The sequence below is a fragment of the Pongo abelii genome, chromosome 16 (assembly GCF_028885655.2).
Source record: "Pongo abelii isolate AG06213 chromosome 16, NHGRI_mPonAbe1-v2.0_pri, whole genome shotgun sequence".
Classification (NCBI taxonomy): Eukaryota; Metazoa; Chordata; class Mammalia; order Primates; family Hominidae; genus Pongo; species Pongo abelii.
Genome location: NC_072001.2, coordinates 54828455 through 54841147, shown reverse-complemented (window position 1 = coordinate 54841147; position 12693 = coordinate 54828455). Strand labels below are relative to the sequence as shown.

Genomic DNA, 12693 nt, shown 5'->3' with positions numbered 1-12693 from the left:
ACAGTTGTGTGCCACCATGCCCGGCTAATTTTTGTGTTTTTTGTAGAGATGGGGTTTCACCATGTTGCCCAGGCTGGTCTCAAACTCCTGGGCTCAAGCAATCCACCCACCTCGGCTTACCAAAGTGCTGGGATTACAGATTTGAGCCACTACACCTGGCCTGTACCTATTTTTCATATGTACCCTGTCATAATCTTTAGATTTTTTGGTCACATGTAATTCCCCGTTGGTGACATTCTCTACTCCTCATTTCCTACTTCATGCTTCTTTCTTCTGTCTCTCTCACTCTTTCAGTTTCTGTGTTAGACCAACTTCATCAATGTCCCTGGAACATCTTTTCTTATTTGGGTCTTGCTGTAGCCAGATCATGTGAAGCCAAAATGAGGGTAAATTATGTACTAATTTCCAAGGCAGGGGCCAAAAGAAATGGTCAAGGCAGAAGGCCAGAAAAGAATACAGTAAACCAGAACCAGAAGAGCACAAAGGCCATTGAGAAGAAGGGGCTAATAAAATACTAAATTCCTCAAGTAATGGTATGTCTTCAATCTGCTTCTGTTTCATTTCTCATAGGATACAGTACAGTGTTAGACATTTGACTCAGTGCTTAATAAGTACCATATTGATTAATTAACAGAAGCCTACAAGTGAAAAAAGAAAGAGGAGGGAGACTGGGAAGGAAGGAAAGAGAGACAGAGGTAGGAAGAGAGAAGAAGGGAAGAAAGGAGGGGAAGGAAAAAGAGAGAAAAAAGAATGATCATGAGTTTATATAAAACAGCCCCTTAGAGGGATCAAAAGCAAGGTTAAACTACAGAAAATATGGGTAAGACCAAGCTTAAAGTTAAAGGAAAGGCAATGGGGGTAGAGATACTAAAAAAACTGTGGCTGATATCTACATACTTGTCCTTTCTATTAGCAACAACTAGCTATGTGACCCGGAACAAATCCCTTATCCATACATGTATTTAAATATTACTGATGGTCTATTATTTGATTAGCACTGTTCCAGAGATTCAGAGATAAAATATATTGGTCCCTGCCTGGCAGAATGTTCATTCTAGCTGGGGAGGGACACAGATAATAAAAGTAAGCAAAGTGCAATGTTAGAGGGTAAAAAGAAAAAAGACACAATAGGGTAGATGGGGAATACTGGGGGTGGCAATGGGGTTGGTATTTTATATAGCATGGTCAGGAAAAGCCTCACCTAGAAGGTGATATTTGAGCAAAGAGTCAAAGTGATAAGACGAAGCTAAGTGGATTATTTTAGGAAGAAAGTTCAAGGCAGAAGGAACAATGTGCAGGCCCTGATTTGGGAGTCCACATGGCATGCTGAAGAAGGCTGTATGGCTAGAGTAGAATGAAAGAAAGGGCAAGTAAATGAGATGAGGTCCACTCATGTGAAGCCTTATAAGGCCACTGAAAGATTTTGATTTTTACTCTTAATGAGATGGGAAGCTGCTAGAGGGTTCTCCAAATAGGAAAGAGATCATTTAACTTAAGTTTTAAAAGAATCACTCTTGGTGCTATGTAAAGAGCTGACTTTGGGGTAGGTAAAATAGATGAAGGTAACCCAATTAGGAGGCTGTTGCAATAATCCAGGTGGGAAAAGATGGTGGCTTGGGTCAAGGTGGTAGTTGTGAAAATGGTGAGAAGTGGTTGGATTCTGAAATATTTTGAAGATAGGGCCAAAGGTATGTTTAAGTTGCAAGAAAGGGATGTCGAGAATGATTCCATTAAATTTTTTTTTTTTTTTTTTTTTTTTTTGCTGGGCGCGGTGGCTCATGCCTGTAATCCCAGCACTTTGGGAGGCCGAGGTGGGCGGATCACAAGGTCAGGAGCTCAAGACCACCCTGGCCAATATGGTGAAACCACATCTCTACTATGAATACAAAAATCAGCTGGGCGTGGTGGCGCGTGCCTGTAGTCCCAGCTACTCAGGAGGCTGAGGCAGGAGAATCGCTTGAACCCGGGAGGCGGAGGTTGCGCCACTGCACTCTAGCCGGGGCAACAGAGTGAGATGCTGTCTCAAAAAAAAAAAAAAAAAAAAAAAAAATTTTTTTTGTTTGCCTGAGCAATGAAAGATTGAAATTGCATTTAGTAAGATAGAAAACAGCAGAGAAAAGCAGGCACAGGATGGAAGTCAGGAGTTTGAGGACTTACATGTAAGATGTCCATTAGACATCCACGTAAAGCTGCTGAGGAGGTAGCTGGACATGAATACGGAGTTCAGGAGAGAGATACAAACTGTACATAATAACCCTGGGAGTCATCAGCAAGTATATGAAGATAATATATATATTTCTGAGATTACCCAGAAAGTCAGGGTAGACTGAGAAAAGAAGGACCATGTTCTGGGCCATTCCAATATTTAGAAGTTGAAGGGATATGGAAAAACCAGTACAGGGCTTTGAGAAGGAATGTCCACTGAGGTAAGGGGAGCCCCCAAGGGAGTGAGTGATATTCTCAAAGCCAATGAAACAAAAGGTTTATACCATGATTAAGTGGGATTTATCTCAGGAATGAAAGGTTGGTTCAACATATAAAATCAATCAATACACCACACTGACAGAATAAAGGACAAAAACCATATAAGCATCTCAAGAGACACAGCAAAAGCATTTAACAAAAATCCACTACTAAGGATCCATAAATGGAATCCTCTGAAGATGTTAAAATCATGTGGTAGATCTCTATGTATTGATACAACAAAACTTTAAAGATAAACTGCAGAGTGAAAAATCAAGTTGCAGAACAGCATATACTACATGATTCCATTTATGTTTTAAAAAATTCATAGGAAGGAGGGGGAAGCTGGGAAGGGGAAAAAATTCATAGGAAGGAAATACAGGAAAAAATAAACACAAAAAGCTGGTAAGTAATATACTGCCTAATAGTGAGCTGAAACATTAACTATAAAAAAGGGGTAAATCTTGTTCATAAAAATCACCACTGTAACACACCCTGGGTATGTCATAATTTTGATATTCTCAAGTAGCTTACTTACAGTAGCAACAGGGTCATTACTCCGGGTGGCTGCAAGACTGAAACATTTCACATGTGTGTTGGTTTCCAAAGCCTTTGCAAAATCTTTTAGGGTTGGAATTGGGATATTCTTGAAAGACAATAATATAAAACATCATTACATTTCAATTTTCATTATATTTAGTTTCCATTAATCAAATATATATTTTTTTGCTTTAAAATGTATTCAGAAATTATACAAACACCTAAGAATTAGTGTACAAATGAAAACAAATAATGCAGCTTCCTCCATAATTATCTGACTTATCTATGATGGAGCATTTGCACAAACTACTGACTCAGAGCAGAGCACATATCACCATTTCTCTAGCACTTAGGTTAAAAAAAATTCTCACTATTCTCACCTTTCATTATTCTTTTTATTTATTTATTTATTTTGAGACAGAGTTTCGCTCTTGTTGCCCAGGTTGGAGTGCAACAGCGCAATCTCAGCTCACTGCAACCTCTATCTCCCGGGTTTAAGCAATCCTGCTGCCTCAGCCTCCCAAGTAGCTGAGATTACAGGCATGCGCCACCAGGTCTGGCTAATTTTGTATTTTTAGGAGAGATGGGGTTTCATCATGTTGGTCAGGCTGGTCCCGAACTCCTGACCTCAAGTGATCCACCTTCCTCGGCCTCCCAAAGTGCTGGGATTACAGGCGTGAGTCACCACACCCAGCCTTCATTATTCTTTTTATATGAAAATAAAAATGGATTTACTTTTCTACAAGGAAAGAAATGAAGGAGTCCATCTCTGATGAGTACGATTCCTGAGGCAGACAGACTGTTCTTAGTCACTTAGTTTAAGCTACAAAGCACTAAGAGATTAACCCTATACTACTTGAAGGAGAGAAAATAAATTGAAGATGCTGGTTTCTCTCAGTAGTATCTTGAGACTTCAATTCCCCCTAGCCTGGTTATTTTCAGATGATTACTGTTTATTTAGAGAAAGGGATACACAGGGACCAAATCAAAAAAATAAAAATAGGCCGGGCACAGTGGCTCACACCTGTAATCCCAGCACTTTGGGAGGCCAAGGTGGGCGAATCACTTGAGGTCAGGAGTTCAAAACCAACCTGGCCAACATGGTGAAACCCCATCTCTACTAAAAATACAAAAATTAGCCAGGTGTGGTGGTGGGTGCCTGTAATCCCAGGTATTCAGGAGGCTGAGACACAAGAATTGCTTGAACCTAGGGCGGGGCAGAGGTTGCAGTGAGCCAAGATCACACCACTGCACTCCAGCCTGGGCAACAGAGCGAGACTCTGTCTCAAAAAAAAAAAAAAAAAGTTAGTAATCAACTATGAATATAAGCTTTCTCTGAGGCTTTCCTTCCTCTACTCACAGGAAGGATCACTCCCTAGAGGAGCACAGAAGCTTCCTTCCCTAGGCTCAAGATTTCAGATGCTCTCCTCCGCTTGTCCTCGACTTCAAAAAAATCAAGTTTTAAAATGAGGAATTTATAATGAAGCCATTACACAATGGCTAATATCTAGATAATTTGAGTTTATTTTTTGGTAATTAATTACCCCATGCCCTCCTAATTTCTTCTTTCCTTACTCCAAGGAAGAGGTGCATTGTTTAAAACTCAAAATAAGATCCCAGAAAGCCTATTCCTAGGTGTTTACTCAAGAGAATTTAAAACATGTTGACACAAAAACCTGTGTGTGAAAGTATGTAGTGGCTGTATTAATAAACATCCCAAACTGGAAGGAACCCATATGTCTTCCAACTGATGAACAGATAAACAAACTGCAGCGTATCTGACACATTCACCATCAATGAATCTCAAATGTATTATGCTAAGAAGCCAGACCCAAAAGGCTACATACTATAGGGTTCCATTTATATGACATTCTGGAGAAGGCAAAATAATAGGGAAAGAAAACAAGTCAGTGGTTGTCAGGGGCTAGAGCTGGGGGTCAGAGAATGACTACAAAGGGGTATGAGAGAACTTTTGCAGTGACAGATATATTCTATATCTTGAGTGTAATGGTGGTTGTACAAAATTGTATGCACCTGTCAAAATTCATAGAACTGGACACTAAAAGGGAGAATTTTACCATATTTAAATTTTACCTCAAAAAAACAGGTTTTATTTTATTTTTTGAGATGGGACAGTGGCAGGTCTCACTATGTTGCCCAGGCTGGTCTCAAACTTTTGGGCTCAAGCCATCCTCCAGCCTCAGTCTCCCAAGTAGCTGGGATTACAGGCATGCACCACCATACCTGGCTAAGGAACCGAATTTTAAAAAAGCAAAACCCAAGAGGCTAAATGTTCTTAGAAGTGGGCAGTGTTTAGAAAACCTGAGAGATTTATTCTGACAGTTTGTAGGGTTTACATTTTTAGATGATAAATTCTTCAAAAAGCAAGTTAGAAAATACTATACCACAATACTTCAATATCTAAAATATGAAGAAACCTATGTTAGCATACTGGTAAGAGCAAAAACTTTAGCTTAAAGTAGAAAGAATTAGACTACTTTATCAACTGCCCAGCTCTCATCCTAGGTTCAACTGACTCAAAGCAATGCAAAACCACTCTGATCAGCACACTTGCCTTTATATTATTCAAATTAACTTCAACAAGATGAGCATCATTTTCTTTAATTCTCTTCAAACTCTCTTCTACGTTGGTTGGATTTGGTGGCTCATCAAATACCGGAAGAATCTTTTCACCTTTGACCACATCTGCAGTGATAAATGAAAAGAGCAGGAGTTGATACCATTTTTTTTTTTTGAGACGGAGTCTCGCACTTTCGCCCAGGCCGGAGTGCAGTGGCACAATCTCGGCTCACTGCAAGCTCCGCCTCCCGGGTTCACGCCATTCTCCTGCCTCAGCCTCCTGAGTAGCTGGGACTACAGGCGCCCGCCACCACGCCCAGCTAATTTTTTTGTATTTTTAGTAGAGACGGGGTTTCACCGTGTTAGCCAGGATCGTCTCTTATCTCCTGACCTCGTGATCCACCCGCCTCAGCCTCCCAAAGTGCTGGGATTACAGGCATGAGCCACCGCGCCCAGCCTGGAGTTGATACTATTACAGTGGATGCAGACAATTGACTTGGTAACATCTCTTTCTCTCTCTCTCTCTCTCTCATACACGCATATTTATTCAAGGGGAGAGATTTAAAAGTTCCATCCCCACAATTCCAAAAAGATTCTTTATGTGTTGACACATATTTATTTATTTAATTAATTTTTTTTTTTTTTTGAGATGGAGTCTCACTCTGTCACCCAGGCTGGAGTGCAGTGGCACGATCTTGGCTCACTGCGACCTCCTCCTCCCACGTTCAAGCAACTCTCCTGCCTCAGCCTCCCAAGTAGCTGGGACTACAGGCATGTGTCACCATGCCTGGCTAATTTTTGTATTTTTAGTAGAGATGGGTTTCATCATGTTGGCCAGGCTGGTCTTGAACTCCTGGCCTCAAGTGCTCCGCCTGCCTTGGCCTCCCAAAGTGCTGGGATTACAGGCATGAGCCACTGCGCCTGCAGGGCCTTGACACATATTTAAAGCACCCAGATAAAATTTTACTGAATATAAATACCAAACATATTTAACATTTAATTTGTTTGCCATGTATCAGTCTTCAAAAATGAATATTTTCATTGTCTTAGTATATTACAAGATATTTTTACCACTCAGATATATTTGATAGCACAAGTTGATGATGCCATTTGTTTTTGGCAAAATTTAAGATAAAATAATAGTATGATAAAATCTAGCATCTCATCGTTTCTCTGAAATTTGACTGATAATTGGCATAAAGGCAGTAAGAATCACAGACTTAAAGAAATATAGCCTAAATGAGAAGAATAAGGTGATGGGAGGGCACATTACCTCTTCCTCCCATGAGGAGTACTCTGCAGTGGGAAAGTGGGGAGAACTTTCTGCGAGAAAGAAGGAATAGGAAGGAGGGTAGGAATAAGGAGCAGAGAGGGAGAGGAGGTAAAGGTACACAGAAGAGCTACTGAGACAGAGGCTCCAAAATTTACTGCCCTCCCTCACTCTCACTCCCTAACCTTTACCTCAGCTACCCACAGACGACAGGAATATGATGCTTCAGATGTGAACAACAGAGGACCTGAAATCCTTGAGCCCTTTAAAGAGATCACTGTGCTCTGATGCATGTGTGTGGAGGTCTATGAACACCTATAATAGGTAAACTTTTATGGATACATTTTCTGGGGAAAACATTACTTTTTTGTGTAATTCACAAAAAAGTGAATGGGGAAAACATTCACTTTTTTGTGTAATTCAAGTCAAAGACCACAAAAGGCTCACAAACTAATGAATGAGCACAAAAGAGTAAGAGCAATTGACATGGAAAGACTGACCGGGTTCAAAATGGACTATATCTGGCTTTTATCCTTCCTGCCTTCCTCTAGATTTTAGGAGCAAACTCATCTTGAGACAGGGTGCACTGATTATCCAATAAATTCCATCTAAGAGTATCTTGTTACTTTCAAATATCACACACACACACACACACACACACACAGCATCTTGAGGAGATCAATTTAGATGAAGGTTTGAAAATTACTTTCCTGAGGTCAGGTGAAAAACCTGAATATATTTAGTCTGAAGAAGTACCTATTAAAAGAAGTTATGCTAGCTGTTTTCAGATTTATCCTGTAGAAGGTGAGAAGAGACAAATTTAGTGCTGTTCTGAAAGTCTGGGTTAGAACAAGTATAGATTGCCAAGAAGCAGAACTTGGTTCAAGACAAGGAAAAGCTTCCTAATGGAGCTCTGCTAAACAACAGAGAGTGGGCTCCCTCTCACTTAAGTTCAGCAAGGTAGTCTTCAAGATAGCTAGGGAAGAACCTCCTCATTGAATGGAAAATTGAATAGTTCTAATTTTATAAAACCAAAAGATTTCTTTCCCCGTTCCACACATCCTGTGGAGTGGGGAAAGATGGAATGGGGAGAGAAATCTTAAGAGCCTTGCCCCTTAATGAAATAATGAATCCAGTCAATGGGATGCAGGAATTATTAAGCAAAAGGTTCATGGGAAACTTAAAAAGGATGGATCAGGCTGCCTACATTTGAACCCTGTGATCAATCTCATTCCCCCAAAGAGGAAGGATTAGACTTCATAAGCTTCTTAATATGATTCAGTCACCACCCATGAAGCATTCTTGCCAAAAGGGACCTGCACCTGCATCTCATCAAGCCACTAGAACTAACAGTTTACAGAAACATAGGTGATAGAAAAACATAAAATGATACCATATGGTTGAAATCAGCCAAATCCAGAATGTGGAAAATTCTACGAAAAATAACCCAGTTTCTTAAAAAATAAATGGCACAGAAAAAAAAAAAAAAAAAGGAAAGACGTTGGGGAGGAGAACTGTTAAGAAATTAAGGGAGACTAAAAAGACAGACAACCAAATGCAGCGTGTAACCTTTTTTGAGCCAATCATGAAACATTTTGGAGAGAACAGAGGAAATCTGGACACAGACTGGGTATTACATGATATGAAGAAAATACTGTTAATTTTTAAGTTTGATGATGGCATCATGATTACATTAAAAGAAAAGCCTTTATTTGTGAGACACACATATGGAAATATTTATAGGTGACGTAATACAAATGAACAGGGTTTGCTTTAAAATACTTCAGGAAAAAAAGTAGAAGGGTTAGGAAGGGAGATAGAAGATGAATAAAACAAGGCTGGCAAATGTTAAAAACAGCTGAAGCTGGGTAATGAATATATTATTCTCTCTTCTTTTATGTGTGTTTGAACACTTCTACAATAAAAACTTAAAAATGAGAAGGGGGATGGTCAAATTACAAAACATCATAGAAAGGAATGTTATATACATGTCTGAATGATGTAGATGTATACATATTAACGAGAAAACATGGTCCATTGCTAAGTGATACACTATATAACACGGGTTAAAATCCTTACCACTGACTTTGCGTAAAATATTGAGGTTACTCAATTATTTTAAAATGTCAGCTTTCTCACATGCAAATTAAAAATAATAATATCTATTTCATAGAACTGTTGTGAGGGCTAATGAGAGTACTCCACATCCAAGAGCTGTGCACACAACATGGCCCACAGTAAGCATTCAAAAACAGTTGGCCAGGCACAGTGGCTCACGCCTGTAATCCCAGCACTTTGGAAGGCTGAGGTGGGCAGATCACCTGAGGTCAGGAGTTCGAGACCAGCCTGGCCAACATGGCAAAACCCCATCCCTACTAAAAAAAAAAAAAAATTAGCTGGACAAGGTGACGTGCACCTGTAATCCTAGATACTCAGGTGGCTAAGGCAGGAGAAGCGCTTGAACCTGAGAGGCAGAGGTTGCAGTGAGCCAAGATGGTGCCACTGCACTCCAGCCTGGGTGACAGAACAAGACTCTGTTTCTAAAAAAAAAAAAAAAAAATTAGCTAATAGAATTATTATTGAAAAATTAAGTTGCAATAAATATTTACAGTACAATCCCATTTTTTGTAAAAAACAAGAAACTATGTATAATATGTATACATTAGTATAAACAGTGCAAAGTCTGGAAGGGTATATACAAAATTGTTAACAGGGTGGGTGGTGTTTGGGGAAGTAGAGGGCGTGACGGCTGGAGACAGAGACACTTTTACCTCTTCCCATAAATATTTATGTACTGTTTAAATGTGCTACAAAGGCATGTATCACCTTGCTAATTTAAGAACACCCTATACATGAATTTATTTTTTGAGATAGGGTCTTGCACTGTTGCCCAGGCTCGAGTGCAGTAGTGTGATCACAGCGCACTGCAGCCTCAAGCTCCTGGGCTCAAGCCATCCTCCCTTCAGCCTCCCAAGTAGCTGAGACTAGAGACATGTGCCACCATGCCCAGCTAATTCTAAAAATTTTTTAGAGATGGGGGTCTACATTTCCAATGCTGGTCTTGAACTCCTGGACTCAAGCGATCCGCCTGCCTCAGCCTCAGAAAATGAAATTACAGGCATGACCCACCACACCTGGCCCCTATAAATGAATTTCTGAAAAGCTTTGCTTTAGGCTATATAATACTTCACATCAGACTGAAAGGTTTAGGGGCTGAATAGTTTTGTGGTATCTCCTGAATCTGATTTTATAATGTAATTTCTTTGTAAGTATTGTTATGTATTTCTTGAAAATTAGTAGTAGTGATAATAAAATCAAGTTTGACTAGCTTTTATACTGTTTAGCATTATTTAGTGAGGTACAGTGGTTCTTATTACATTTGCTGACCCATTTAAGCACAAAATATTTAATACTCTATTTTCAATGGCTTTCTTGGTTAATACCACCAAACTGAAATGTCAGGTTTCAAGTACATATATATAACATGCAGTATGTGAACACTTAAGCTGACACAAGGCGAAAACAAAATATATTTAATAAAGGATTAGAATTCACAAAGCATTTTAAGTACTCACTTGAAAAATGTTCTTGGTCAACACCATTACTACTTCCCATTATATTACAGAACTGTGTATTCGTTATCAAATTGTGCATCCCAAGAATTGCTATAAATATAGAAAAAGAAAGTTTTTATTGTTTTAAACATGAAGAGTTTTACAACTATCAATAATTTTAATATTCTCTGGACCTTTTCCTATAAATTACAGATCACACACCCACACAGAAGAACAAAATGATTAAAAATCACCTATAATCTCATTCTCCTCAATACTCTTATTATTTTCCCCCACATTTCTAAATTTACATTTCTCCACATTTCCAAATTCAGAGTTGGAGGCAGCCTAATCCTGAACATAAAGCTATGCTTAGCTCCATCTAGTGGCTAAGACAGAAAATGGAAATGATCTATTTTTGCCGTTCATTAATTTCACAAGGTTTCTAGGAACACAATATGACAAAAAGCAGATTTTCAACTTAACCTTCATATTTTAATGTGTGTTAATCTCATGTCATTAATTTACATTTGGACTGTAGTTAAGAGTAGAATACTAAAGTATTAGGTTCTCGTATGTAAGAATATGAACACCCTTCAAAAATGACACTTAGGAGGAAAAATAAATTTGGTTTTAGTTTTTGATGCCCTTTTGCACAAAGTCAGAGGATGTCCTTGGCTCATTCCACTCTGATGAATGTACTGTTTACAGATCTGTCAGTCTTCAGTCCCTCAACCCATAAGATTACTGCTCTGGCTGTGGCATCACACCTTGACTTGTCCGTTTCCAAGGTCCTTCCCAAAGAACCATCAGTGCTACATTCAAATTTATTAGTTCTTGGGGTTATTTGGTTTGAAGAACTCCCCATGCATCACACTTTTCTATCTAGGAAAGTAGATTGTACATGGGTAGGGAGGGGAAGATACTGGTCTAGATAAGAAATTGGCAATAATGAAAATAATAGAGACGTTTGGAGTGTTTCCTATACACTTCAGAAAAGTTGGGAAGGTGGTGAGTATAGCTCAGGACTGACTGTTTCAATCTACTTTCTAGTTACTCATCTCTCGGTCTTCTGATAAAGTAGGTCAGCAGTTGACCATGAAGACTCTTTTTCGGTGTTCAGGTGGGACAGCTTCTAGCTGAGCACCAGCTGATGAAAGATTTTTAGAAAGACTTTCAAATATGACAACATGGGAAAGGATGTTGAACAATACAATACATTCTCTTAATATAAACATTTCGCTATTGAGAGTATTTAGAGAAATGAAACTCTTTATGTCAGCTTTATCGTGTAAAATATAAAGCCAAATATGTGGTTACTGATTCAACAGTACTTGCTAGGTAAAGCAAACATTTGTATAATGTATATAGGTATGTGCTGGTATTTCCCACTCCACCCCACACGTATTCACAAATTAACTTGTTTTAGGTGATACCTGCGAGGTCACACAATTCTGTATCAGAAGCACTTGTCAAAGCTTCTTCTAATTCTGGATCAAGAGACACTTTTTCTTCTGTAAAAGTCTGTACAGGTTTCTGTTTGGGGATAAATATTTTCCCTGTAAAATAAAGCACTTTGTTAATTCCACTACTACTGCTATTAACTCATTACCATTTTACCCTTGTAACCAAAGCATGTACAACTGAACCTGAAGGAAAAGATTAACATCAACAGTAATTTTGTTTTATCTCTGACATAGATTTTTAAGTTTCCAGTGTAATATTTTGGCTGTAAAAGTTGGAAAGAAAAGGTCAACTGAGAAATTTTTCATCTGTGGAAATAAAAATGGCTCTTTTTAGAGTAATTGCGAGTTGCTTTACAAATACTGAATCAATCAATAAATGAAGGAATAAACAAAAAACCTATAAAACTTTAAAGAGATTGAAAAAAAAACCAGAATCCAATTTCCTGTTTTTTTTGAGATGGAGTCTCACTCTGTTGCCCAGGCTGGAGTGTAGTGGCGTGATCTCGGCTCATTGCAACCTCCACCTCCCGGGTTCAAGTGATTCTTCTGCCTCTCAGCCTCCTGAGTAGCTGGGACTACAGGCGTGCACCACCACACCCAGCTAATTTTTGTATTTTTAGTAGAGACAGGGTTTTGCCATGTTGGCCAGGCTGGTCTCAAACTCCTGACCTGAGGTGATCCACCCGCCTTGGCCTCCCAAAGTGCTAGGATTACAGATGTGAGCCACTGCACCTGGCCCCAATTTCTTATTAAGCAACAAACTGTTATTGTCACATGGGGGATAGCAGAGACAATTATGATTCTAGAAATTCAAATTCTG

General features: G+C 39.1%; 1 protein-coding gene across 1 annotated transcript in view; it reads right to left on the bottom strand.

Moving 5' to 3' along the window:
* TMOD3 (tropomodulin 3) overlaps positions 1–12693 on the bottom strand; it is an 82069-nt gene that overhangs the window by 12284 nt on the left and 57092 nt on the right. Inside the window, exons 4-7 of the mRNA XM_002825463.6 lie at positions 11844–11966; positions 10429–10518; positions 5579–5709; positions 3002–3109 (exon numbers count right to left, since the gene is read on the bottom strand). Coding sequence (XP_002825509.1) covers positions 3002–3109; positions 5579–5709; positions 10429–10518; positions 11844–11966 — 452 coding nt within the window. The remainder of the gene's footprint in view (positions 1–3001; positions 3110–5578; positions 5710–10428; positions 10519–11843; positions 11967–12693) is intronic.